Source organism: Leptosomus discolor, chromosome 7, assembly GCF_034619465.1.
Source record: "Leptosomus discolor isolate bLepDis1 chromosome 7, bLepDis1.hap2, whole genome shotgun sequence".
In the NCBI taxonomy this organism is placed as follows: Eukaryota; Metazoa; Chordata; class Aves; order Leptosomiformes; family Leptosomidae; genus Leptosomus; species Leptosomus discolor.
The window spans coordinates 54,297,659-54,325,339 of NC_141397.1; the positions used below are offsets into that span (position 1 = coordinate 54,297,659).

The window sequence follows — 27,681 nt, forward strand, 5'->3', positions numbered from 1 at the left end:
AGCATCTCGGGTGCCCATCGAAAGCCAGGATGAGTGGCTCTGTGGTGGTGCCTGTTGTCTCTGTGCTGACCGGGGAGGAAGCACAGCTGAACACCTTCAGTGCATGAATGGCTCTCAGAGTGCTGAAGCTGGGTGAGGTGAATCCTGAATCCTGCCCTCACCGACTGCTAGAGCAGAACGCGCTCTGCCCATGCAGCTCTTGGAAAGCGGGGAAGTAGCAAATTACAATGCATCTTCTAGAATCGCCCTTTTGGCTACAATCCTGGGGGCAGCATGCTCCTGTTTGTGATGTTTGTTTGAAAGTGGTTTCCTTTCATTTTCCTCGGATGAGAAATAGAGGGTGACTTCTCCGATTGCTTAGTTGCTACCTGTGGCTGTCGCCGATTAAGGGAGCTGCAGAGACGATGCAATGGTGCTGTTCAGCTTGTGCACAAGCCTGGGAGTGCAAATTTTGGGGAACAGCGAACCCCTCCACATATAGACACTTGCCAGATGATCACGTATGCCCTTGGACTCTTGTTTTGACGCTTCTATCAAGTCACGGTGATTAAATCATGATTTTTCTCCTTGCTCTTGCTCTGGTTTTGGAGTTGTTTTAACAGCTGTTTCACAAAGGCGTTGTACAAAGCAGGTTTGAGTCCGTGGTCGTTCAGGTCCGGCCACCCTTGGCCCTGGGCTGGGTACCGGGTGCTGCAGAAAGCCCAAACCGCTGCCGCAGCAACACAGGCCGGTGTTCCCGCCCCGCCGGCACGGGCAGGACGATCCCGAGCGGGCAGAGGGCGGAGGCGGCGGGGCAGCAAACCCCCGATGGGCCATTCCGACCTCGGAGCCCCGGGGCACCCGCGGCCCTACGAGACCAGCTCCGGGGCGGGGGGCGGACCCGTTGCGAGCCGGAACGGAGGTTCCGGGAGCGGTTTCGCGGAGCGCGGCCGGTCCCTTCCTGCCGCCCCGGCCCGACACGCAGCGGCTCCGCCCGCCGCCCCGTTGGCGTTGGCGGGAGCGGGGCGGGACTGACGCCGGGAGTGGCTCCGGCGGCGGGGCCGGGCCGGGCCGGGCTGGGCTGCGGAGGTGCGTGCGGCCGGCGACGCGCTGGTAGGGGGGCGGCCGTGGGGAGCGGGGGGGGGTCTGTCACCGGGGGCTGTGTGGGGAGCGCTGGGGCGGCTGTGGGGGTGTCCCTGTGGGGCTGTAGGGTGGCTCTGGGGAAGGGTGCGGCAGGGGACGGGGCACTGGCTGTGGGGCCGGAGGGGTGCCCGTCACGGGGGCTGGAGGCAGGCGAGGGTGGGGCGTGGGTTGGAGGCACACGGGGGGCGCCTCGCACTACCCCTGCGGGGTGAGGCAGGGGTCCGTCCCCGGGACCTCTCTCCCAGCGGGGTGGCCGTGGCACAGGCATGGGGCAGCCCCTCCTGGGTGCGGCGGGCTCGCTGTGGGGCAGGGGGGCTCTGGGAGGTGCTGGAGGTAGGGACGTGGGGCACTGGGCTTTGGGCAAGGGGGTGGTGTCCGCTGCGGGGCGGGGGCACGGTGCGCTGCTTCTCCTTTGCGGGGGCTTGGGGAGGGGCTGGGGCTCTGGCACAGTCCTCTGGGGATGGCAGGACCGGCTGAGAGGAAACAGCAGCAGATGCTTTGGGAAACTTTTGGGTGTACACCCCCAGAGCTTGGAGCGTGGGGGCTTTGGGGGACATCGCCCACCCACCCCCCCGGGGACACAGCCAAGGCCTGGGGAGAGAGGAGAACAACGAGGAGGTGGCCCAGACTGCAGAGAAGGGAGGTGTGACCTAGCTGCTGCACAGGCACACATTGTCTCTAACCTGCTTTTTGTGTCCACCAAAGTCCTGGCTGCGCTGATTAATGGTTGTGTAATTAAAGTCTGCAGGAACTCTGAGAGCTGCAACGCTTCTTGGTAGCCCTTGCTCGCTGTGGAGGGAGGTGCAGGATGCTGCAGGTGGCCTTCCCTTTTCTGTCCCCACCCTGTGCCACTGCAGCACCAGGTCCCTCAGACTGCTGGCAAAGACTGGTGTGGTCAGAAGCAGGTACTGGTGGGGGTTCCATCTGTAAGGCTTCAAGGCCTGTAGCCACCATATTTGCTTCTGAAATTCAGATGGCAAATATCCATGCTTTATTTCCTGAGGAAATTTCCTGTATATACAGAATTATTAAAACTTGTGACTTGTAAGTTTCTTGGTCCAAGATCTGGATTGTAATTGTCTTGCAATTACTGTAAGATGAGCCACAAACAATAATTGTTGAAGCAAGGATTTAGTGTTGATGTGGCAACCTGCTAAAGGAGGTTGCCTCCTGAAGTGTCAAAAGACTGTGTTGTTAAGCCCTAAAAACAAAATACAATGCAACTCAACACAAAAGTCAGGACAGAATGACCACCCATCCTTATACTGTATTGTCCCTGAGCAGGCTCCAGATCTTCTCTGACATCCTGCATAAACCCTACTCTTGCTGCTTCAGGAACCACAGCAGAGACTTTGTTGCATGCCAGGACGCTCAGTGCCTCGGGGTTATGGTGTACCCAGAAGGGCCATGACCTCACAGAGAAGGTCTTGCCAGCAGTTTCTCCTTTTTGTGTGTGTGTTTATTTCATAGCAGCACTGCTTAGGTGGTCATGCTGCACTGTTTTCAGTTGTGGTGGTGTTAGAATTATCTTAAGCCATTTGGGAATTTGTTGGTGAAAAGCAACATTTTCATCGATTGCAGGGCATGACTACCAGATCTTCTGCATGCTTGCACTGTGCTTGAGGAAATGCTATCAGCCTGCCTGTAGCAGTAGGGGATGCAAGGCTTGGGGGGTTGTTTTAGCCAGTATAGCAAAGATCTGGGTCTGTATGCTGTTGGACCAGTGTGTGGCACTTGGCTGAACTGGAATCCCATTTATACATTCATGTGGCTATTAATAGGCTGCAGGATAGCTGCTTTTACTCAGCCAGTATAGCTGAAGCAGCCTATGTTTTTTAAGTGTAGACAAAACTGTGCCTGCCAGATCCTGCAGTAACCTTTATAAGGGACTTGAGGGCTTAGACCATCTAGATAGAGCAGACGCTGACTGTGGGGAGAGCAGCCATGCTGGGGAGAGTCGCAGTCTTCTCTGGAAGTGAGCAGGCTGGGTCGCACCATTAGCATTCAGTTTTTAAGCCGATGCTCTCAGTCTGGAGACTGGGGCAGAGCTGGGCCTGGCAAGCCTGGGCTGGGAATGAAGTTACCTTGGAGATCGGGCAAGTTTTTTAAGCACGGATTGAAGAAAGATCCTGATCTCTCCCAGTAATTATGTACGGGTTAACCCTCGTCTTGTAAACAGGCTTTCATCAGTTTCTCGAGGAGTCTGTGATGAGTCTTCTGTCGTTAACCTCTTCTAAGTCTTTCTGTCTACAACAGATCTCTACAGGGATACACACCAGTAAGGTTAATCGTAAACTGGGGTTGGATGTGAGGGAGAACAGCTGGAAAAGGATTCTCTCCTCCCCATGACCAAGGAATACAGGGTCGTTTGGGTACTTTACAGCCTGGCAGGGCAGTTATCTGAAGTGACAGGACTTCTTCCTTTTCCCTGAGGCTCTCACTTACGTGCTGTCCATGTCCATGTGTCAAGGCAATTCTCTGCAGACAGCTGGCAGAGTGCAAAGTTTAGTAGCATTTGTCTGCGGATGAGTCAGCAGAAGAGAAATAGCTTGCTTCTGTAAAGTGGAACGATCTTGTAGGCAAAGCAGCACATGACAGTCACGTCTGTGTCAACACCTTCCAAGTTCAGAGGGGCGATAGGGGAGGCTGGGAGCAGGCAGTGCCACCCGGGGAGCTGTGGGTGTCAGAGGGGCCTCACTGGTCCAGCCTGCTGGTCTTGTGCTGGCTCAGATCCCTGGTGGGAAATGCAGCAACCTTGGGCTGGAGCATTTACTGAGTTGTTGCAGTCAGCTCTTGTTTTGCCCAGGCTTTGAGTTTAAGTAGCAGGATTTATTTTGCCGCGTAAATCTGCAAGTGAAAAGCAGCGGAAGTGGCAGGAGCAATCGTGTAGATTTGCAGATAATATTCGTCGAGAAACTCTCGTCATTGGAACACAAAGAGTACAGATGGGCCAGGTCCTCACACTGTCAGTGTGCTTTTAGGGTGCAGAAATACCTCATCAGCTTCTCTGGTGTAGTGTGAGGCAGGCAGTTCTCTTGACACCCCCAAGGCTAAACAAAACATCAGTACTGTCCATGAAGGTGCAGACAGTGAGGTAAGGCTTTGGCTAAGCAAGCAGATTTACTGCACCTGTTATGACCTTCTCCATCTGTCACGGGTGTTAACTTTGGTGGTGTGGTTAAATTCCAGCTCAGACAATGGTGTAGTTAACTCGCACTGAGGGACAAGTTTTAAATTCCTTCCCTGCCTATGTATTTTTTTCTTTGTGGTAATCAATGCTTGTCCTTCTTCCCTCCCAGAAGTGGCTGCGTTTCAGTGGGATTCAGTGATTCCCTTGACGGGGAGAGCAACTCTTCTCTTGTCTGGCAGGCAGCTGCTCCTTGCAGAGCCCGTACAACTCTCTCTCTCTCTCAAGGTGAGCTAGCTGGGAGGTGATGCAAGGTGCTGCTTTGATGCAGGATATGCACCAAAGAAATAAGTTCCAGAAACAAAGCCCTGTTTTGTAAAGTGGCGCAGACACCGTGAATTGCCCATGGCTTTCCCAAGTGGGGCACTTCCAACTTTGCTCCTTGCAAGCAGTTTCTCATATTCAGCACAGAGTCAGTAATGCAGAGGGGTGACACCTTAAACAATACAGAACAATGTTAATATTTTACAGCAGGGCTCTTTCTTCTGGTTATGCCTGGGTTTTATCTTGGGAGTTTTTCAGAATGAGCTTTGAGCACTATCTTCTCTTTCCCTTTCCTCGTCTGCTGCAAATGTAATTCATGTTAGAACAGCCAGTGTTTTACACATTTGGGGAAGCAAAGCTGTGTGCTTATGTGTTAAGCTCAGCTGCAGATGCTGGATCCCATTGTTAGTAAGTAATTGTTTGGGATGCTATTTTAGTTATTTGGGTCAAAATGAAACATTCTAAGATTAGTGGCTTTATCACAGCAAGGCATGGTTTGTTTTTAAAGACAACATGTTCCCAGTTTTTAATAAAGACAAGTTTGGTGCTGGGAGGACTTCCTAGAAACGCACTAGCCACAGGATAAAGGTTTTAAGGCTCCGAAGAGGGGTAAAATTATAGTTTAATTTCTGCATTAATTTGAGTAATTAGCAGAGCTGCGTTACTCATGGTGTGCCCAGCCCAGCTCTCCGGACACTGCAGAGGCTTCTTCAGCAACATCTAGCCTGTAAGATCAGAGCAGGTGGAGCGTATTTACACCATCCTCAAAGCTGGTTTCTCCCTTGGTATGTCAGGTAGAGCCGCAGCTGTTGGGCAGCTGGTGCTGGCTGACAGCTGCTGCTTGCTTAATGCAAAGCAAATCCATTCACTTAAGCTATTGTTCGCCATCATTTGACTACCTACACCCTGAGAAGTGGAAAAATGAATTAGGGTGAAGGAAAGTGGATAGTCGGGTGTGGAACAGGTTGGAAGAAGCTGTTGGAGATTTCTCCTGGGCTCGGGGAGTGCTGCTGTACGTCAGCATAAAGCGCGGTGTTGCCCTGTGCTGTAACCTGCAGTTCTGTGGCTGACCCTGGGCTCTTCACCCAGCAGCAAGATGCTGGTGATAACTCAGCAGAGAGTGTACTTGTGTGCCAAGAAGTCTGATTGCTGATGGGCCGAGCTAACATGGAAAGAGCTTCACCTGTTTGTGTGTGGAGGCTGCTGCGTCCATGCTTCAGCACCAAAGGCTCTGCCAGTGCTTTTTAATGTTCTGTTGGGCAGTGGTTCAGAATGACTGCATTCAGCACCTTCACAGATCTTTGAATTCTCTCTGAAGGGAAGGAAAGTAAGTGGTCAGACATTGACAGGTGACTTGAAGCACAGTGAAATTATCTTGACTGAATAACAAGAAAATCTGCTGCTCTTTCCCTCTGCTCTTTCCTTGAATGCTGGGGTTGCTCAAACCCGAGACAGAGGTCTGCTGCTCTTTGTGAACTGGGTGGGTAGTTTCTGCTAGGACCATGGTGGTGAAGTGAAAAGACTGATACAGAGTGTGCTTGCAAGATGGCACCTTGCAAACCTTAACAATTATTTGTGTCGTATCCTGTGTTTTCACAGAGGCACTCTGGAAGCTGCTTTATAGCAGAGATCTTGCCTGAAAGTTAAATGTTTGCTCAAGTGTTTGGAGGCTTGGAGCTCAGAGTTGCAAACTCTTTTGCCTGAGGTTGTTTTTACACACTCCCATATGTTTGTCTGTCGTTAGGAAATAGTAAATTAATTACTGGAATGGGGGAAACTTTGCAAACTTGACTCAGGGGCATTATGAAGTGAGTGCTGGATAGCTCATGCGGTTCTGAAATGTCCTTGTGGCTGCTCCTCACTGTCACTTTTGCCTTCTATTCAATATTTTTTGGCTCCCCACTCACCTATGATTCTCTTTTCCTGTTCTTAGTGCATTGTGTTGTGTTCTAGCAGAGCAGTCTGGGATACTTATATGCACGTAGCCCGAAACCAGTTCAGCTGTGTTTGGCCCTAACACTGTTCATAAGGTATCATTTTGTTGATGCTAGGTGGGAAGAGTGGTATGTTCACGTGTTATTAAACTGCATTTGACTCCTCGCTTTAGAACATTCCTTAACCTGGAGTCATTTGTGCCTGAGTAAGTCTGATCACTAAATCTGATTCTTAACAGCTCCCTTTCACAAAGCCCGCACTTCTTGGTTGCTGAACAGCAGAGCTTTGCCCTGTGGCCCTTACTGAGGACAGTACCAGCTTGTCCTAAGCAGGAATGCTCAGCGGAGACCCTCTGCCAAGGAGAGGGGTGATGTTCAGAAGGACATCTGCCCTTTCTCATACCTTGCATTTGCTCCACCTAACGTGTTCCAGCACACCCACTGCATGTGGGTGGGGAGACATTTTAAATTCCACACGGCTCTTATTATTAAGGTGTTGAGGCACGCACCGAAGCATCCTTCCTGGGCAAGGGGGTCATGCTGCTCTTGGGAACAGCAGGTCAGAAGTGCCGTTTGCTGCACTGAAGAGCTGCACGCTTCGAATGAGCAAGAAGGATAATGCTGTTCTTTAGTTACAAACTTTTCAAATCTAGCAACCATTTCTAACCCCTGCAGCAGCTGAAAAGGGAATGTTTGCTGCCGTGCCCTTCTATAAATCCCTAGCTTTGCTTCAGCTGTGTGAAGTGCTGGGCTTCCTCATGCTCCAGGGCCCTTTTGGGAAGGTACAATAACTTCGGCTCAAAAGCACCGATAGCTTACTTCCAGATAGCTGCCACGATTTCTTTTCCAAACTGGTTGTCTGTCTATTCATCACAGAAGCAGTTCAGCTGAACCACTGCTAATTACAACCTGGTACATAAAGTGCCAGAATTGAGTGTGCCCTAATGTGGTGTCAGCAGCTGCTTCACTGTCAGCTGAGTCACCACTGCAGTGGGGACAGGGGACAAGAGGGGAGCATGGTGGCAGCCATCCCAAGGTGAGCTGTCCCCACTGAGGAGCTGCAGCTTGGTCTTACCGAAACAACAAAGCAAACAGCAAGCCAGATAGTTATTTAAGTTATGACTGTGGGTTGCACCCCTTCCCTCACCCTTATCCTGCTGCTTCAGCCTGCCTCTTCCTCTCTTCAGGGTTGTACAGGAATGGAGCACACCCACCAGCTGTCTTGAGGGGGGGGGGGCAGAAGGGTAGAGTCAAAATGGGAGCTGGGGGAGGGCTGAACGCAGACTGGGCATGCCTTAATCCTTAGATTGCTTTTCAGATGCGAAAATAGCACAATTAGCCTTGTAGTAATGATTTATAACTTGCAGCGCAACTCTTGTGCGAGTTTCTCTCCGGCCAGCTGCCTGCTGCACTCTTCTCTCTGCAGAACAGCTCCCAGTTGCATTAAATGATTCAGTATTCCCACCAGGCACTGTTTGTCAAGCCTTGGCAGCTGATGCCAAGTACAACTAGCTAAGCCCCTTGTTAGGTGGCTGTGTCTTTGTGCTGACCTTCTGTGCACTGTGCCTGCTGTTGACTGATTCTGCTTTGGAAGAGCTGAGAAATACATCATTTTCTTCTTCTTCCTTTTTTTTTTTTTCCCTCTCTCCTTCATTTTGTTCCAGTTCTTACTGGACGTGCTTGGCAAGATGGAGCCGCCGACCTCCTCCAAGCTGAATTCCCGAAAGAGAAGAAAAGATGGATCTGGCCCCAATGGGGCGACAGAGCTGGATGGAATCCCTCCAAAAATGTCCCGCCGCTCACTTGTAAGTAAGCAGAGACAGGAGCTTCGGGTGTCTGCAAGATTAGGACATGGAGCCGTAACAACAGAAAGATCAATGTGATGTTTTTTGTGTAGACACAGAAAACAAGGGGTGCAGGGGAAGAAGCAGATGACAGTAGCTATCCTTCTTGCAAAGCCAGTTTAAAATCTCCCTTGTTCGTACTAATAACATACTTACAACATGGGCTTAATTTAGGTCTGAGGCGAGCGTCACTAAGCTGCTTTTGTGGTGTGTCCAGTTTGTTTGTAGTCGCTTAAGCTGAACTTGAACAAGCATGTGTATAGATATCCATGGAGAAGTAAGCATTCATTTCTCACAGGTGGGTTTCCTTAGGTGACCCAGCAGGAGGGAGAAGTACTCCAAACACGTGACAACTCCTGCACCTCGCAAAAATCAGTCCTGTTCAAGTCAGGGGAACTGCCCGAGGGTCTGAAGTCTGTAAGCACATTTTGCAGAAGCAATTTATTGTATCCATGCTGTGAAACACTGGGAAATGACTGTTCGTTTGATTCTCTTGGTCTGGCAGGAGACTGTATTTGTGTTGCTGGTACTTTGGGAATGTTCAGAAAAAAAAAACCAAAACAAACAAACAAAACAATCAAAACGATTTCTCCTTCTAGATTAACCTTGAGACAGCTCTAACAAGCTGAAGCCAGTGAGGTCTCTTCTAAAGAGGGTCTGTGCCAGTTAATATTAGTGTAAAGGGCTGTCTTTAACTTGTCCTTGCCTCAATACTGTGATGATAGGCTTTTTACAGCTCCTCCCTGCTCTCTTGCTAGAGCTGTCCTGCGTATCACGTGTGCTCTAGTTGCTCTTTCCTTATCTCTGTCAAAAGCCAGCTACCATCCCTGCCACGTCATACTGGGGTCATAGTCTTTGGCAAAATACAGTGATGCGTTGCAGCTTTACTCTTTGATAACCGTGTTTTGCTCTTCAGGAGTACTTCAGTTCTGTCCCAGAGCATATGGCAGATGGTAATGAAGTAAGTGCAGCACCAGCAGTGAGAACTGGGGGGCAAGTGTTGGGAATGGAGGCTTGAGCTATTGTGTGGCTTATCCCACAGAGCCTTTATATTCTTGACTGTTGTCAAAACCCACTGTGCCTCTTAAAGACCCCATGTACTTCAGTAAGGAAAGGGAAGTGTACAGTTTATTCTATAGGAATCACTTGCTCTTCAAGTTGGTGTCTGTCCTGTGTCAGAAATAAGCATCTGTCTATGAACAGCACAAGACAAGGAATAGCTAGCCACTTTCTAAACTCCCTGGCTGTTTTTTAGCCACAGGGCTAATGAGGGCTGATGAAGGATTTAGTTTTTTCATCCTTTTGTGAAAGATCTGTTTATTATAGCAAGAGTAGTAGTGTTGCTTAACTGTGACATTACCTTGAAGCCTTTACCGCTCCCAACTACAGAGCTGGCTGGCAGAGCGTTCCCCTGAAGCAGTGGGGCTCAGCAGCAGATGGTGGTAACAAGCCTGCTGATTCATAAGCCTGTTATATTGTGCACATCAGGTTGAGTCCTGACCCTCGTAGGTGCTGCAGAGGAAGAGCAAAACTGGCAGGAGCTTTTGAGGACATTTCTCTGTTATCCTCAGATAATTTTGGTAGGGATTTCTTATGATTTTATTCCTAGCTTCACGTGAGGTATGTGCCAACCAAACTGTGAAGAATCTGGTTTTATTCACAAGTCCCAGGTATAATGGCAGTGATGAAACGAGAGATGTGCAGGCCTTACCTAACAGTAAGGATCCTGCCAGAGGAGGTGGAGTGTGAAATGTGGGTACTAGAGCCTCAGGAAGGTAAACGAAATTTTCAGCAGCATCAGTTTGCTTGAATGTAGTGGTCACTGATTGCTTTCCTGTGCACTTCGCTTTGAGCGCTCTAATAAGGAGCAACATTAGCTGCAATAGCAGTGACGGTATTTCTTGTTCCAGTGGTGCTGGGCACCATGGCAGGATGCTGCAATGGGACAGGAAGCCAGAGAGGAAACTGCTGATTGGCTTTTTGCAGCTTGAAGGTATTACTGTAATGATCTGCGAGCTTGTTTCCTAGTCTGCTGGCTCAGGAAAGAGACATCCATTGCTGCCTCCCACCTTCCAGCTAGAAGAAATTGAGCTGTTTGTTCTGTTATGGGAAGGGCAGATGTTTTGTTCCCATTCAGAGGAGACCAGAAGCAATATCTGGACTTCAGCTGCTGGATAAACATACTGCTGTGGTCAAGCTGGCAGATTAGAGGGGTTTTCATGGAGCAGCTGGAGATATTCTGCCACAGGTCGAGGTCAGTCTCTAACCATGGCTCAGAAGGGGGTGACGGTACACACGTTCCCTGGGAATTTGTGCTGATGTTGGCATTGCTCTTCAGGTTGTTCATATACTCAAATCAAGGAGCCGTTACAATTTCTACATCCCACACAAACACTCAGGCACAGCAAAGTGATGGTTTTGCCCAGGTGGGCAGAGCTGGAGCTCCAACAGTGAGGTTTGATGAAGTTTGGCTTGTGTTGCTGTGAACAGAATTCTGGTTGTTAAAAGTCTGGTTTTACCGGCTGCAGATCTGAGCCTCCAGTTCTCTTGGGTCCAGTATGACTGCCATCTTCTTTACTTTCCTCTCTCTCTATCTCTCTAAACTCAGGCTAATCACCCTACTGGGCTGTTTTGAGGTCGAACACTAATGAATCTTTTAGTACATGTGTTTGAATCGTGCAGAGGCACGGTGAGTCACTAGGTGACTAGGACACTGTAGTGGCAGTGCTGCCGTTATGTGCTGTACTCACCTGTACATCCTCACAGCTAACCTTCTCTGGCTGTTTAGGGACTGAGGGAACCAGCTCCGTTTTCAGATGAAGTGGAAATCGATTACAGCAAGCCATACATCAGAGTAACATACGAAGAAGCGATGAGAGGGACCCCTTGTAAGTAAAAATCAGACTGGAAGGGGAATTCGGTAAATTTGGGGTTTGGGGAGGCAGGTATGATTCTGATATCTCTGAGACTGAACCAACCTTGTGTGTCAGACCAGGTTTGCAGCAAATGACTTAATGCTTTAGTGAGTAGATAACTGTTCCCATGTGAAATTGGGCCTGCCAGTACAACTGAAATGGGAGCTTGTGTGTGTGAGGAGCCATACCTTCACCAGTAAGACTATTTGAAGCAAATGATACTCATGTTTTAGCTCTTCCTGTGCCACTGGCAGCTATAGAGTAGTATCAGAGCTGAACATTTTTCTGTGCTACTTTGTGTGAGGCAGCTTAAAGTTAAGCACTTTAAAAGTCTTCTTTTCTGAAACATGAAATGGGCGGGTAACACCAACATATCTTTATCCAGAATGTCCTGTTCTAGCCTGGATTTGAATTAAAGTCAGTGTCATTAAATACAGTAGGCCAGTCCCACAGCAAGAACATGTCCTTTCATTCTCTAAACCAGGCTGGGAGAAACACCGTTCTCTTTGCAAGTCCAAAGGGGAGGCAGAGGCAGGACCGACTCCTGAAGGATGGCTGCCCTCTCTTGCCAAACAGAGTGTGCAGACAGTGCCGTGTTACTTGGCCTGTCTGTTATGGCTACAGAGACAATAAAAATGCTGCACTTCTACCTACCTGACTGCTGCTGAGAGATGAGCCAGCTTAGATTGAGACCTGGCAGTGGTTTCCTGCCAGAGGTTCTGGAAATCCAATGCATTTCAGAGCCTGCATTAATTTCAGAGCCTGCATTAATTTCCGAGCTGAAAGTGTCCAGAGCCTGCACAAAGGTCTCTGATTTCGACAGTGATGGCTCTCCTGCCTACTAAGACTAAAATGCGCTGTATGCTTCCTTGTTGCTGTTTGTGCTTGTGCTCAGAAACTATAGCTGCTGCAGGCATGGAGGAAAAGGGAACAATGTTCCAGCCAACTTCCAGAACATGATTGCACTTTGCTAAAGGCCTGCCAGGACCAGCCCTCTTCTGGCACACAGAAAGCTTTTGCAGCCTCAGATCTCCAGATCCTTGGCTTTCCCGAGCCTCCTGGCATCTTCAGACTGAGGCAGATTTGCTGAAAAGTGATTGCAAGAGGCTGTCCTCAAACTGACTCCTCTGCTTAGCTGGAATTTAACAGCTCTACCTTTGCATCAGCTTACGCTCTTCCTGCCTCCCAGGCTTTGTCTCTAGGTACCTTCAGGGTCCTGGCCAGACCCATGGGGTTTCATCTCTCCTGCTAGGTCTTCTCTCTGCCCTTTCCTCACTGCAGCTTTGGTGTGCCTCTGCTCACACCACTCCTCTGAGTGAGTCTGCCTGAATTGGGCCAGAGAGGAGGAGGCCATTCCCAGGTGTGTTGGATACCAAGAATATGCGGCTTCTGTTACCAGCAGCAAGTTCAGTCCTGTGTAGTCCCTGGAGACCACAAGTCAGGGAGCCCCTTACTGTTCTGTGGCAGCACTGGACTATCTCACTTTACCTCTGTGCTGATGTCAAACAGCTGAGCTGGCAGAGGTGGCCTGAGGAAAGTTTTGTTCCGCCTATTTATCTGATAGTGCCAGCAGTTCAGCAGAATTGTACCTTCTTTTCTTTGAGTAGTCCGGCTGGGTTTTTGGGTAGAGCCATACACTTCATCGGTCTGGAGGAGCTGATGATGCTGGTGGGGAATCGGAACAGTCTGGTCTCTCAGCCAGACTAGTAGCTGTGGCAGCAGGCTGCAGCAGAGGTTGCTGAAAAGGTCTTGAGATGCCATTCTGGCTGGCAGGGCAAAATCGGGCATCTTTGAAACATTTGGGCCAGTTCCACTCTGGTAGCTCACTCAGTTAATGCTACATTTGGATTTCCACTGGAGGGAGATGTCCAGGGTTTGCTTTCCCCTTGGTCTCCCTTCACCTTGTTTCAGTGGGTATGTGGTAGACTTTGAGTCTGTCTTTGAACATGGTTGTATTTCAGCTCTGTGCTCTGCTGCGTTTGTTGCCATGTGGGAGGGCAGAGAGCCAGCCGTTTCTCTTGACAAATCTTTCCTGGCTATGGCTGTGCATTCTGCCAGTTTTTCTGCAACACCCCCATGAGTTTCAGAAGGTCCCTAAATGCAGGCATGAGCAGCAGCTGCTTCTCCAGGAAGGCATCTTCACAAATGTCTCTCTGTCCCTTTGGCACAGGGGATCGCCCCGTCAGAGTTTATGCCGATGGAATATTTGATTTGTTTCACTCTGGACATGCCCGGGCCTTGATGCAAGCGAAGAACCTCTTCCCAAACACATACCTCATTGTCGGAGGTAAGGAGTGACCTTGTTGACTTTGGCTGTGGTAGGAGTACAGTTTACCTCCGTCCGTGGTTGTGCATACAGATGGCATAGCCGGGTCTTTATGGCCTCAGTGGCTCTCAGTGCAGCCAGTTGTCCCAAATGTTGTTGGAGTCTTACTGCAATATGTTGAGAGTTAGGTGTGTCTGCAGAAAGATACCCCGTACCAAATGAGTGCTTAAGGAAAAGATTTTTGATCACGCTGTTCTAATTTGACCCCTCTATTTTATGACAGATACCAGTGAGTTGCACGTCTGAGTATCAGAATACATTGAGCATCTGCCTCTTGAAAGAGACAGTTAAAGAATGAGTAACAGTCCCTCCATGGCTGTTTGAGCTTTGTGTCACCTGTGTCACCCTGCAAGTCACTGCCCTGCTCCAGCGCTCTGCTGGGGATTGCTTATGGCTAATCCCAAGCAGGTCCCAGGAGGAGCATGGAGATCATGGTGTTCCTTGGGCATGTGCCTGGCCACACAGAAGTCAGTGAGGCCCCATTTCTACAAATAAAAGTTCCCCATTTTGTCTGTTGGGTGCAAAAGTCTTTAGATGATGCCAGGAATATCCTGCTGACTGCATGAGGGGATCTAGCAGAGGCGTTTCAGCCAGGCCTTCTTCAAGAATATAATGGGAAAAAAGAAACCCTTTGTTCTGGCTGCTTAGTGCGCTGGCCTCAGTCCAGGCAGTGCCTCTGTGCCCGTACCTTCACCCACCTTAAAGACATGTCAGGCTGTACATGTTGGCTATCAGGAGGTGACCTCTGGTCAGACTGCATAATGATGTTAAAATATCAGAGCCAAGAATATTTTTAACTAGTTTTCTCAACTACCATTAGCTTCCTGAAGCAAAGTGAAACTCTGATCCTGCGATAGAGCGATCACAATGTCTTTGTGTGGTTTATTTCCTTATCACAGTTTCACTCGCTGCTCAGGGTATTTTTATAGTGGTACTTCTGCTTTTTTTTTGTGTGCTACAGTAGTGTCTGGAAGGGGCAGGGAGGGAGGAGAGCTGAAATAGTTGCTCCAACCTACAAAACACTCTGAAATCTTGCAGGCAGAAAGACATCCCCATGTACATGAATGTACATCAAACCGGAACATAACTTCAGGTCAAACTATTAACAACTATTAACATGTTAATGTAGCAAGGTATGTAACCACACTTTCCGCCTCTGGGAGGCTGGTGAGGAGGTGGAGGGCAATGAACTGCTCCCCTTGCGCCAGGAACTGAGACAAGAGGCCGCAGCCCAAGTGAGCGCTGGCTCCCAGCTGGAAGCAATCTCACCCACTCTTTATCATCTGTTTGTCTAAAACATAAATGCATCCAATACCAGTGAGACTGGTAATGCTTTGTTTATTTTTGAGCCTGACAACCAAATAAAACTCCCTCCTTCTCAATGTCTTACATTGTAGATTATGAAGAGTTGTTAATTTACTTTCTCATAGAACATAATGATTAAGAGAACTTGATTTGCTGTGAACTTACCCTTTGTTTTAATACAACTTCCCAAGAACTAGACTGTGGTATGACATTTTATGAAATTAGAATCTTAGGCAGTATTTTTTTTCATGGGCTTCAGTTTCCAAGCCTGAGACATCCATAGGTTTAAAAGCAGATTTCTGCCTGATAGTCCCCCAGGTGCCATTTCATACAGGAGGGTTGTCCTCTGTATTGGCTGGTTTTCTTGGTAAGCATTGTAGGCTCTGGAGGCCTTGAGGGCTTGAGGTGTAGGTCGCCAGCTGGGGTAAAAATTCTCCAAACAGCCTGCCTAGAATTGCTCAGGAGTTTAGTGCCCTGCACCGCTCACTGTTCCTGGTGCTTTGTGGCTGGAAGAGCTGGGTTTGAAAGTGCCAACGTCCGTCAGCAGCTGGCATTGCCTGGGGTAGCAGAGGTGTGTGCAAGGTCCTTCTGCAAAGCACTGGGGTAAGTACCTCAGGTTCACTCTTCTTTGCCTGTTTCTTCAGTCTGCAGTGATGAGCTAACCCATAACTTCAAGGGCTTCACGGTAATGAATGAAAATGAGCGGTATGACGCTGTGCAGCACTGTCGCTATGTGGACGAAGTGGTGAGAAACGCACCGTGGACGCTCACCCCCGAGTTCCTGGCAGAGCACAGGGTAATTCGTGCCATCTGATCTGTTCTGAATTTTACTTAGTCTCTGTCTGTGCTTGCTGTTTACAGCAGGAATTCGTCCACAGGGGTGACCTCTCTCTGAGCAACCCGTTTCTGTTTAAACTCCTTAAATATAGAATGAACTGGGTTATGGGAATCAAGTGGGTTTCTTGGGAGACCAGAAGCATTTTCTGAGCTGACAGGTAATGTTCAAATATGGTAGAGGTTGTGAGATGGTGAAAAAGCCTGAGAGGGTTCTCTCTGTTCAGGAGAAGTTAATGTTGGTTACAGATTGGTGTGAAACACGATAGGGAGAGGGTAATGTGGGTTGGAAAGGATTTCTGGAGGGCGCCTGGTCCAACTCCCTGCTTACAGCAGGAGCAGCTTAGACCTACATCAGCTGCCCTGCAGCAGGAGACCAGGCAAGCTGTCTTGGGAGTCTTTTACCAGTTGGTAAGATAAAGTGAAAGGAGACTCTTAACATCTGTTGAACTGCTTTGGGAGGTGAAGGAGTCTCCCGGGGAGTTTGCTTAGTTTACCCTTGTGGCCATTAACAAGCCATTTCTTTGTTGAGCGTAAAACATCTGCATCCTTAGTCCCAACCTTTCCTCTTCGGTGTGTGCTTACAATTGGTGTGCGATTGCCAGCAAGAACTCGGGACTGCTCTGTGTTGCTTTTCAACAGAGGAAAGTGCCTTGCTGTTCTCTGTCACACCCCTGCGTGGAGGTGTTGAGCAGAAAGTTAACAGTCCTCTGACAGAAAGCAGGAGACCTGCACGTTCAAGATAAAATGTTGACTGGCATTGCTTTCTTAATTTTCAGATCGACTTTGTTGCACACGATGACATCCCCTATTCTTCTGCTGGCAGCGATGATGTTTATAAGCATATAAAAGAAGCAGGTGGGTCTGGGTCAGATTCTCGAGGGCTTCCTGTCAAAGATCTGCTGTAGTTTCCACTGTGTCCCTGTATGGCAGGATTATGCCTGGGGAAGTGGCTGTGCCCCTCTGCGAACAAGGTCTGCCCAGGAAGCTCTGAGGGCAGGAAGAAGCCCAGGTTTGGGCCCTGCTTCCTAAGGCTGGGACTGTTCCATGTCCCAGGCCAAGCATTGCCTGGCATTAATTCCAATTTCCAGTCGAGTTACTGTGATGGAATTAACAGCCACCTTTTGAAAAAAGGTTTGGCTTGCAGATTCTCACAAATGGAGAATCTCATGGACTTAGCAAAGTGGCTCCTCTAGCTCAGTGGGGGTACAGCTTATTTAAATCTATCTGAACCCAGCCATCAGAGCTTGTTATATTTCCACCCACTAAACTGTAGGGCCCCGTGTCCTGTCCTTGTCACCATATTATTCTATATGCAGTGGATTGTAGTCAATAGTCTTTAAACCAGCTAAAGTGAAGAGGTTTTCATTAGAAGACATAGTATTTTGACAGGCTTTGGTCTTACTTAGATCTTCCTCATGGTCCCAGAAAGGAGGACCCTGATATTGTACATTCAAGGACAAAGATGTTGTGGTGTGAGGGCAGTTAGGACATGAGCTCTTGACAGGAGAGGTTGTTTCCTAATCGAGGTGGCAGCAGTTTTTTGCCGTGTGTCTTGCTACAGCTGTCCTGGGTCCTGTTCCCCAACTTTAGGCATGTTTGCGCCAACTCAGAGGACTGAGGGGATCTCAACATCGGATATCATCACCCGGATCGTGCGTGACTATGACGTTTATGCCAGACGGAACCTGCAGCGGGGCTACACAGCGAAAGAGCTCAACGTCAGCTTCATAAATGTGAGTTGAAGTGTGTCTCGCCACAGGCTGCATGAAGCAGAATCTGAATGGAGATGTAGAGTCTTGTCTAGTGGTAGCACAGTCCTGCCATATGCCAGTAAAAGGCCAGTCTGCAGAGCTAAACAGTTGCACCAAACCAGTGTCCTTGAGTAGAAATTAGACTTCTTCCACCCCTGAAACTGTCTCTGGGACCCACCCAGAGGAACTGAGGTTTTGCTAATAGTGCTCTATTGTCAGAAATGTCTTGGTGACGCTTTACCTGTTGAAAGAGCTGGAGAACAGGGTATGTGGCAAAATGTGTGTTTTCTTGAGTTGAATGAAGTGTGGGTTGTTCTTGGTAGCAGGTGCTATGTCTCACCTCTCTCCTCTTCTCTCAGCCACCTTCTTAAGGTGGAGTCATTTTTTAGGATAAAATCTGATCCTGTTCTCACTGTACTATATCCTTCCTGGAGCTGCAGGAGCAGCAGAGCTTGGGTAGGAGAGAAGGACATGCTCTGATCCTGTGCTGAGCAGCTCTAGCCCACAAGCAGAATACATGGCAGAAGGCACTTCTGATGTTGGAAGTAAAGTAGTAAACATTTTTATCACTCAGATACTATGCCCATTTTCTTAAATACAATAAATACAAAAACAAAACAGGAGAGGTAACAGCTGCTTGGCCTCTCTTTGGCATGTAACTCTGCCTCTGTTTAAAAACACGGAGCAAAAGACTTGTGCTGTTGTGTTATGCGAAGAGATCTACAGCAGGTCGCTCGAATCTAATCTGTATATTGTATAAATATTTCCCTCTTCCATGCACTCCTCTTAGATAGTGCTTATCTCTGGGTTTAGTCTTGCTCTGTGTACTGTGCCAGTGCCTGCCACGAAGCATCTCACAGCTCCACTGTGTCTGCCATTTAGTCTAGGGAAGAAATGTCACTGAAGTGAAGGAGAAGTGTCACAAGACTAATGGAGATGCTGAGTCTTAAGCAGCAGTTCGGTGTGATAATGCATAGCAGAGGTGGTTGCTACTCAGATCTGGTGAGTTGTATTCTGATCCACCACTTACTGTACAGGAGAAGAAATACCACCTCCAGGAGCGCGTGGATAAGGTGAAGAAGAGGGTGAAGGATGTAGAGGAGAAGTCAAAGGAATTTGTCCAGAAAGTGGAGGAGAAGAGTATTGATCTCATTCAGAAGTGGGAAGAGAAGTCCCGGGAGTTCATCGGCAATTTCCTGGAGATGTTTGGCCCAGAAGGCGCGTTGGTAAGGAGCCGCTCTGGGAAAAGGGGAAAGGGGATTTTGGAGGGCTCAGCAGTCACTGTAGGGCTTCTGGAGCCCACACTATGTGAAGCAAAGGTGTACAGTTTGTTGCGGTGCTCGATGTGCTGCCAGTCTCCAGACAAGTTGTCCCAGGCTTGGGCAGCCTGTTTACAGGGAGCCCTCACCCTGGCCAGCTGGATAATGCCAGTTACGGTTGTAGCCTGAAAAGCCCCACAAGCTGGCCAGTGTCCTGCAGGCCACTGAGCAGCCAAGAGATGGGCGGTCACTTTGTGACTGGCCTGGGATGAGTCTGAAGCTACTTGTTTTTGCCAGGCTGTCCTGTGCTGCTGGGTAAATATCACAGGTACTTCATGTTAGAAGTGCTTGAAAATAGGTGATGATTACACTGTGTGCGGTTTCCAAAGCCTAGAGCTATGCCTGGGCTGTTTCTGCTCTTATATTGCACGAAGCATTGAAGGGACACAGCAACTCCAAATGCTGCACAGGCTGTAAGTAGTGTCCATTTCCATCGCTGTTTGAGCCATGCTAACCGTCTTCCTGCTCTCATCACTAGAAACACATGCTGAAGGAAGGCAAGGGCCGGATGCTGCAGGCCATCAGCCCAAAGCAGAGTCCCAGCAGTAGCCCCACGCATGACCGCTCCCCATCTCCTTCCTTCCGCTGGCCCTTTTCAACCAAGACTCCTCCTTCCTCACCGGCCAACCGCTCCAGGAACGAGTCTGCAGTCACCTATGACATCAGTGAGGATGAAGAGGATTAAGCTACCAGCCAGGATTTGCTGCGAACCGCTAATCGCCAAATCTTAAGTCCGGACCCACTGGGGAACTCTAAATGAGCAAGGGGGCCGTAGGAGCAGGGCTGACGGTGAGCAGAGGGCCTTGGAGGCACGCGTTGCTCTTAGCAAGGGCTGCTGCCTGGAAGCACATTCAAACCTCCTCTCCCTTCTCCTCCCCAAATCCCCTTTTTATTGTTTACGTTCTAGTGGTTTCCAGGGGGAAGATGGTTTTTATATTTTAAGAAAATACTCTTTTAAAGCGCAAAGAATAGCCCTCAAGCGTGGCTTTTGTTTTCGTTTCTTTTCCTTTGTTAAACCTCCAGGCAAGAGGGAGGGTGGGAAGACCCATCTGTCTCTTCTTTCCTTCAGCTCCTCTGTCTTATTCCCCCCAGCCCCCGGGCAGCATCCATGCCACTGCCGAATGAAAGACCCCTTGGTTCCCCAGCCAGCGTGACCTCGAGAGCACGCAGCAAGCAGTGGTGTAAAGAGGCTTCTAGGAAATAGAGGCATCTCTCCTGCGCTGGAGCCGATAGGAATCTGTGTAGCAGACCCCGTAGTGCTTGCGCGCCTCTTAGCTGAGCTTCCCGGTGTGTCGCAGTGAGGACGTGCTGGGTGGGGGCTGCCGGTGCAGCACGCAGGAGTTTCACCCTGGAAGAACTCGCAGCGCCGTAGAGTCGCACACCCCGTAAGCGCGCAGCACTCGCGGCTCCAGATTGTACGGGGGCTGCAGGGGAAAGGCCTTTCCAGCTAATCTTAACAAGACTGCTAGATCTTGAGCTAAAATTCAGCCCTCAGTTGCTGTTGGAGAGAAGAGAACGAACCTTTGCTTCGGGGCACTTGCTGTCTGTGTATTTCCTTGGGTGTGTGAGAGCCCAGGAAGGAAATTAATGTGTGTACTCCTTTGAGAAGTTCCTTGTCCCAGTCTCTGGTATGTAATAAGTTTTACTGTCTGTCCAAGTGGCCCCTCAACACTGTGCTCTGTGCGTGTTTGTCTGTGTTTCGGTTGCTGTGCTCTAAGGGCTGGAGCAGTCCTTTACACTGGTGCCATGAAGTCGCTGCTATAAGGTCAAAACATGAATTCATGCAGCCAGTTTGCTGTCCGTGTTGGTGTGTGCAGCTGGACAGATGAAGGGCATGTTTTACCCCAGTGGAGGGTCCTGGTCCTGTGTGACAGTCACCTGACTTGCACAATAAATGCACAAATCGGTGCCCATGTACTCCGCTCCTTGAGGCGGGCCAGAAAGAGCATCAGAGAGCGCTGCAGCTTTTTAAGATTTTAAACGTGTAATCTGTTCGTTTGAAACCATGGTCTGTGCCCGCTGTCGTGTCTGTGTCAACGCAGCTTTGTGGCCTGTGGCTTCTGGCGGGCAGCTGCCCTCCCCACGCTGCGTGCCCTGCGCACTGCAGGTCAGCGCACTCTGTCCCAGCAGCCAGCGCTGGAGGGACTGGACTGGCTGTGAAGCTCACACTTGCTTTTCTGTTGGGGTTTCCCTGTGATATCCCTTGTCTCTGGGTGGAGCTGCTGTATCCTCCTGAGATGCTGGGAGCAGAGGGCAGCTCAGAGCCCCTCAGCAATACTGCAGGGAGGTCTTCAGAGCAGGACGTGGGGCTCGGGGAGCAGCGGGTGCAAGGAGGCAGATCGTCAAGTGCGGCCACAGGCTCAGCGCGGTGTAATGCTTCTAGGGGACGCAGGGGTCCTGTGGTAGGAGCAGGCTGCCGCTTCTTTCCAGCTTTTATCTTGCTGATCCTTTGTCATGCTGCCCAAAGGGCTTGGCAGAAATTCTGTGCTTCTGTGGAGGCCAGAGCCAGTACGGGAAAGGGTATTTTGGGGATTCCTCATCTGCCATGTGGACCTCTCAGCAGGGACATGCACGGCTCTGGGAGGGTGGCTGGCTGCTACGGATTTTAAGCTGCGAGGAGCAAATAACGGTCACTTGGTACAAGCTAGTTGTTAATCCCCTGGTTTATGAGTGGTAGAGCACTTACTTTGTATCACCCACATTCTCTCTTCCCTCATCTTCCCCACCTCCCCTTCCTCGCCCTTCCCTCAGTATGGGTGTTGCATTGCTTTCCCAAGCCAGATCACGAAGGCCAGGCTGCTTTAGAGCCTTACTACTGTTTTAAACACGAGTTATGCAACAGTGTTCTGTAAATTTGAGTAACAATGGTGTTTTGGATGGCGGTTTGTTCTGCAGAGACCTTCATGTATTTCTTGGTCTCTCTGCAAAACCTGGGATGCTGGGTAAGAAGCCAGCCATGGTTTTACATGGAGCTTGGAATAACAGAGCTGTATCTTGTAACCAATAATCCCTGCTTCCTCCTTGCACTTAAATTAAATTGGACACTTGAATCCCAGATGAGTCTTTTTTTTTTTTCCTCCTTTGTTTTTTGTTTCCTCCTGGGTTGCTGGGCCAGCCTCATCTCCAGTACTGCCCTGTCCTATCAGGAATAGGACAGAGCTTGATTTTGGGCAAAACATGTGAGCCAGGTTCTCCAGGAACATCTTGTTACCTGCAGATATACCCAGTGCTCCTGCTTCATGGCTGTCCTGCACACCTCTACGCCATCCCACACTCTTTGAAAGAAGCATCTGAACCAGATATGCTTGAATTAAGCATGAAGGAAGAGGTAAAGTGGAAAAATAAAACTTTACTAGCATGGATTAAAGAACGTGTGGAGTTTAATGCTGCTAAATCCAGAGGCATCGACTCCTGTGACAGCCCTACCTCAGTTCCTGTCTAGATCTGTGATGCGAGGCTGCTGGCACCAGCAGCCCTCCCCTGGGAGAGGACTTTCTGATGGCAAAGAGCAGCAGGGCAAAGCTGCAAGGTGCCAAGGATGCCGGTAGAAGCAAGACATGAAGAGCCTGGCACTTAAAACAGCATATTGCTTAGAGCTGTAGGAGAAGGTCTTTAATCCCTTGAGAAAATTAGGGCACGCACCTGCACTGACATAATTTTGTGCATTTTATAGAGGATTGGGGCTTTATTCTGCAGTCCCGTTCTTCTAACTAGAGAGGGGCAGGTGCTGGAGCAGCGAATACACTTGGCAGTAGCGGTGACTGGTGGGACTGACCGTGTGTCTTGCTCCTTGCTGCCAGGGGCTCCCTGGTGTAAAGGTGTGGGTTTCCGACCTGCCCACAGGTAAGGAGCTGGGTCTGACGGGGCGGGGGGTACAAGTCCCATATTTTGCTGCTTGTCTGAGTGTTGCTTCTTGACAAACCCATGAGGTGGCTGGGTCCCAGCGCTTCTGCTAGTGCCTGGGAGGCCGTGCTGGTCATGCCCATGCACTGTTGCCAGGAGCCTGTCAAATTTGGCAGTCTGATAATGAATCACCAGTGCATCTTCCGGCTGAGCAGTTTCATTTTGAACACAGCCACCTGCAAAAAGCTCTGAGTCACTTTTCCCCCCTCCTCATGGGACAGAAAACTTGCTTTTTCCCCAAAATAGATCAATCAAATAAAAATTGGGAGCTTTGGCTTTCTGACTCTCTGCTTCCCCAACGTGTTACGCTGGCCAGAGGTATTCCAGTGGGAGGGCACCAGGTCAGGGGAAGCTTCAGTGGTGCTGGACAGCAGGCTCTGGTCCTAGCGCTGGCGATTTGGCATCTGCTGCCCATCTCTGGCCACTCTGTGTCGCCCAGTCCTGCCGTCACCTCCAGCCCTGCAGCAGCGGCTGCTGTGAGCTGGCTCTTTGGGTCAGTATGTGCTGTGCTGGTTTCTCTATATGCATCTGTGTGCACACACTGGCTTGTTCTGGAGTTCGATTTATGGCTTATATTTGGCCAAATAAATGCAAAGTCATTTTAGTCGGTGTGTGCCAGATGCCTTCTGCCATCTATCCTAGCACAGCCAGCTCCTGTTGTGGTCTCCTCAGCTGCCATCTTAGCAGTGGTTTGAGTGAGAAGATGTTTCTGTGGGGGTCAAAAGATTTCCCAGTGATTTCTGCAAGTCATTGTCGCTCCTGATGTCCGTTCCCACCTCTGTTGTAGGCGTAGAGCAGATACTGCTACTGAAGCAGATCCTGGGCAAGGATGGTTAAGGCAACATTAACTAATTGCCTGTGTTAATGAAGGTGCTTCAAGGCTCCTTCCTTTGCCTAGCCCCGGGCTGCCAGGTGTGGATGCTCTTGCTGTGCTCTCAGGAGCAGCCACTGCTGTGGAGGACGTGCCCCAGGGATGGGCCAGACCCCTCCAGAGGTCTCAGGAGAAAATGCCACTGGCACTGCCTTGGCCATCAGACCCTGGCCAGCAGCAGCCGGAGTTTGGTGTCACAGCTGGGTGTTCAGCACCCCATGCCATGGCTGTGCTGGTCTAGGCTCCGTCTTTGTTCGCCTGCATGGAGTCTTCTCCCACCCAGCCTGCACAGCAGATCATCTGAGCCCAGTCACCAATGCAAGACTCAGGTACAAATTTATCTTTATTCAATGCCCGACAAGAGCCCCCTGGGCTGGAGGCGGCTTCACAGATCCCTTTGGCTTGTGCTTTTTGAGTTTCAGACCCTTTCACCCCACGCCAAGATGCCCTTTCCCCCTCTTGCCTCCCCTGCTGCCAGCAGCTCCCCAGCGCTGGAGGAGGGGGAGATAGTCGTACAGGGCAGACTAGCCCCTCACCTCACTTTGCCCCTTGGCACCCCAGGTGCTCCCTCCTGCTCACGCCTTGGCGTTGGTGCCTGCAGGTGTGAAGCTGAGCGGCTGGTAGCCCGGCTTGTCGTCCTGCTTGCGGTAGTACATCCGCGTCACCACTGCCAAGATGAAGGTTTGCGGGATCAGCAGCTGCATGTTCATCTCTGGAAGAGGAGAAGGGTCATTGAAAGCCGCTTTCATCCACTGTGCCCATTCCCCATGCCCTGCCATGTGATGGAGGGGCTTGGCCGGGAGCGTGCGATGCCACTCCCCCATCTCCCAACTTACGCTGCGACCTGGCCTTGGAGGAGAAGGGCGGCGAGCAGGCAATGTTGCCGTTGTTGGCCAGGATGCTGAAGATGGCAGGCTGCAGTGCCGTTAGGAGGAGGAGGACCTGCAACCACCAACACCTGAGGTGGTGGGGGCTGCGCCGCTGCCAGGCTCCTTCCCTTCACCTTCCCCACTCTCCCGCAGCTGGATCTGGCTCTCGCCCACCAGCGGCTCCTGCCCCATCATCTCCCCCTGCGATGCCTCATCCTGTTCATGCCAGAGGAGCGCCTCACCTAGGGGGGAGCCAGGCAGGAGGGGCGCTCACCTGGAAACAGGAGAACTTGGCCTTGATGTTCTGCTCGGTCAGGTGCAGCCGGGCCTGCCGGAAGAGGATGCCCAGGGCCCACAGCCCGAAGAGGGTGGAGGCGCCGACCACGGTGTTGATCCAGAGGGCCACGCTCTCCGCCGAGATCTGGGGTGGGGGCACACAGAGAATATGTGCCAGGGCTGACAAAGCAGCTGGACAAGGTGAGGGCTGGTGGCGGCTCCCTGTCCAGGAGGTCACCCTGCCCATCCCTGTGCCCTGGCACTCACGTCAGCAGGGTTGTAGTTCCCGTCGGTGGCCAGCACCAGCCCCAGAAAGACGGCGACCACCTTGCAGAAGGCGTACTGGAAAGTCCCCAGCATCAGCAGTTGAAGCTTCTTCCTGGCACAGCGAGAGAGACAGGTAGCACCCTGAGGTCCCTGAGCCCCTGCCCAGAGACTTCTCTTCCACCTCACCAGAAGCAGGGGGTGAAAGGCCTCCCCAGGGGCTGGGGGTTACCCTGGCTCTCCCTTACTTGCTCATGGTGATTCGGGGCAGGCAGGGACAGCAGCAGCAGCAAGGCCCGGTGCTGACCACCATGGGCACGTCCTTCAGGATGCTGAGCACTGCTTCCTTCCCCCCAAAGCCCTCCACCATGACAAGCATCATGAGGCAGAAGCAGATGGCAAAGTACCTGGGGAGGACGAGGAGGAGGACAGCAGGTCAGGCCCTGTGAGCTTCCTGGTGCCCCTGCCCCGGGGTAGGTGATACTCACGTCGTGGTAGCCATCTCCACCACCATCATGGAGCGCGGGATCCACAGCCCAAAGCAGCTGACCACGGACACAACCTGGGTGAGACACGAGCTTGGCACACTGCCACTCCCCCCCTCCTGTTGGCTGGCACCCCTTGGGTGGCCCTGGTGCCCTGGGGTGATGCCCACCACCACCCCAGCTCACCGTAGGGGCTGAGCTGCTCCAGCAGAGGGTCTTCATCTTGATGGGGCAGCGGATCTTGCGGATGAGGTAGAAAGCCTCTTCCACAAAGATTGCGACCGACAGCAGTGTCATGATGGTGGCGAGGCCCATGATGGTGAGTTGGGCCATGTCCAGCTCTGCCGAGGAAGGGTAAGAAGCTGTCCCCATCCCGTCCTGTCCCCTATTGGGGCCACCATGGCAGGGAGCTGCCAGCTGATCCACCACTCCACAGGTCTGGGAAGCCTGTTGCCCTCTACACATCTGGCTGTGCCAGAGCTGATGCTTCTGTCCTGCTTGCTTCCATGTCCCATGTCACTTGCCCCAGTGCTGGCCCTCCCTGGGCTGCCCCCATCCCCACAGGCAGGGCTATGGGGTGGAAGGCTGAAACCCCAGCAGCACCCTGCTGCCTTGCCCTTCCTCGGGGCTGCTCTCTGCCTGCACCCATCACAGCCACCCGACCTCCTTCATCCCTCTCCTGCTCCCACTAGTAGTACCAAGAGGAGGGTCATTCCCCCCCAGTTCCCCACCCAGTCCCCCAACCTACGCTGCAGCAGCTGCCGGGAGGTGGGTGGCAGGGAGAAGCAGGCTGCCGGCACGCTGAAGTTCCGGATCAGCATCTCCACCAACGGGCGGGGAAACCTGCGGAGAAGAAGGGGAGTGCTGCACAGGGCTGGTGGGGACATGGGGGCACCCAGCCCTGCAGGGTCCCCAGGGTCCCCTGGCTGGCTTGCCTCACCCCCAAACGCATCCCTTCCTTCCCAGAGGGAATAACTCAAAACCCTGCTCCAAAAGGTTGGATTTGCCTGGCTGTAAAGCAGCATGAGGGTCCCTGACACCCACCTGCGGTCCTCTGCCAGCTCCATGGTGGGGTCCATCCTGCTCTGCTCCTCCCTGGCTCCGTCTCAGCGGCTGCAGGGCTGCTCGGCACTCCCTGCCTCGGCTGCCCTCGACAGCCCGTAGGGTCAGAGTCCCCAGGGCAGGGACTGCGCAGAAGCCGCTGTGCCTCGTTCCAGTTTAACCAGCAGCTTCCAGCGCTTCCCTCCCTCTCCTGCTGCTGTGGGAGCCCATTGGCATGCCCCTACGCTGTCCCAGCCCCACCAAGGGCCTCGGCCACCCGGTTATTGACCCAGAGTGCCGGGGGAGGCGGTTGTCACCCATGCTGACGCGCCTGCGCGTCCCCAAATCTTGGGGAGCAGGGCACCTGTGCTGGGGTGACGTTGCCTATGCACCCCCTTGGGCAGCCCAGAGATGGGCTTGCGGTGCTGGAAGTCCCCGTGGTGCCGTGGAGGCACCCTCGTGTCCCCTCAGCAGCGGTGGCTGGGCGGGAGGTGGTGTTGCAGGGCGGTGGGAAGCCTGCCAGACCCTGCATGGCTCTGCGGGCGGCGTGAGGAGTTTGCAGTGGCTCAGCTCCCAGCAGCCTGGGGCTGAGCTCTGCTGAGAGCAGCTCCCACGACGCTAGAGGGCAGGGCTGGCCCAACGCTCAGCACCCCGGCCTCCTGGGACAGAAGCAGAGCCCAGGCCTGGAGAGGGGGACAGAGGGCTGGAGGGGGCACCCTGAGTGGGGAGCTGGGGCAGTAGGCGTGGGGAGCAGCGTATCCTTATCCTGGATGGATCCCAGCACCCTCGTGGGTTCCAGGGGTGCCCACGGCTCCTGGTATCCTTCCCAGCACCCCAAGGAAAATGAGCACTGATTCGTATTGGTTCCCCGGGGACGTTTGAGCCTCTGATAAATGGTCCTACTGTATAGGTCAGGTTAATTTATATAAATAACGCGTGCCTCACTAGCAACTGCATCCTTGAGGAAAAAATGAAAGACTGGTGAGAAGGGAACGTCCTGCCTCAGAAGACCCAAAAGATGGATGATTATCCAAGAAACACGAAATCAGCAAGATCTGCAGTAGCTGGGGGAGATCGCAACCACCGACTGACTCAACTGAACCCCCTATCACTATTGCCCACCCCTCTCTGAGAAAGCGCTGTAAATTACAAGAGTGCTGTGACATTA

At 51.4% G+C, this 27,681-nt stretch overlaps 2 protein-coding genes across 5 annotated transcripts; one reads left to right on the forward strand and one right to left on the reverse strand.

The window, feature by feature from the left end:
- Positions 1-1,070: 1,070 nt before the first annotated feature.
- On the forward strand, positions 1,071-21,859 carry PCYT1A (phosphate cytidylyltransferase 1A, choline). 4 transcript variants are annotated; one of them, XM_086467733.1, is made up of 10 exons: positions 1,071-1,092; positions 8,172-8,312; positions 8,664-8,768; positions 11,140-11,239; positions 13,437-13,553; positions 15,542-15,693; positions 16,511-16,589; positions 17,325-17,467; positions 18,523-18,711; positions 19,283-21,859. In XM_086467733.1, exons 2-10 carry the CDS (start codon positions 8,196-8,198, stop codon positions 19,487-19,489), a joined length of 1,209 nt encoding a protein of 402 aa, XP_086323859.1. In that variant the 5' UTR covers positions 1,071-1,092; positions 8,172-8,195; the 3' UTR covers positions 19,490-21,859. The 4 variants fall into 4 exon arrangements, with proteins under 4 accessions (XP_086323859.1, XP_086323858.1, XP_086323860.1 ...); XM_086467732.1 differs by lacking the exon at positions 1,071-1,092 and adding an exon at positions 4,508-4,537; XM_086467734.1 differs by lacking the exons at positions 1,071-1,092; positions 8,664-8,768 and adding an exon at positions 4,508-4,537.
- A 2,294-nt stretch (positions 21,860-24,153) lies between these two features.
- Positions 24,154-26,572, reverse strand: SLC51A (solute carrier family 51 member A). Its single transcript, XM_009962099.2, has 9 exons — positions 26,517-26,572; positions 26,221-26,315; positions 25,659-25,813; positions 25,476-25,549; positions 25,236-25,394; positions 24,991-25,102; positions 24,722-24,868; positions 24,415-24,520; positions 24,154-24,290 (listed from the first exon to the last, which is right to left on the reverse strand). The coding sequence occupies exons 1-9, from the start codon at positions 26,549-26,551 to the stop codon at positions 24,154-24,156; spliced, it is 1,020 nt and encodes a 339-aa protein (XP_009960401.1). The 5' UTR covers positions 26,552-26,572.
- Between the last annotated feature and the right edge of the window lie 1,109 nt (positions 26,573-27,681).

Coding starts and splice junctions, on each gene's coding strand:
- PCYT1A (XM_086467733.1), top strand. CDS start 8,196: ATGGAGCCGCCGACCTCCTCCAAGCTGAATTCCCGAAAGAGAAGAAAA. Junction 13,554..15,541: donor CACATACCTCATTGTCGGAG/GTAAGGAGTGAC, acceptor CTGTTTCTTCAG/TCTGCAGTGATGAGCTAACC. Junction 17,468..18,522: donor TCAACGTCAGCTTCATAAAT/GTGAGTTGAAGT, acceptor CTTACTGTACAG/GAGAAGAAATACCACCTCCA.
- SLC51A (XM_009962099.2), bottom strand. CDS start 26,551: ATGGACCCCACCATGGAGCTGGCAGAGGACCGCAG. Junction 25,103..25,235: donor CCCCGAATCACCATGAGCAA/GTAAGGGAGAGC, acceptor TCGCTGTGCCAG/GAAGAAGCTTCAACTGCTGA. Junction 24,291..24,414: donor CTCCAAGGCCAGGTCGCAGC/GTAAGTTGGGAG, acceptor CTCCTCTTCCAG/AGATGAACATGCAGCTGCTG.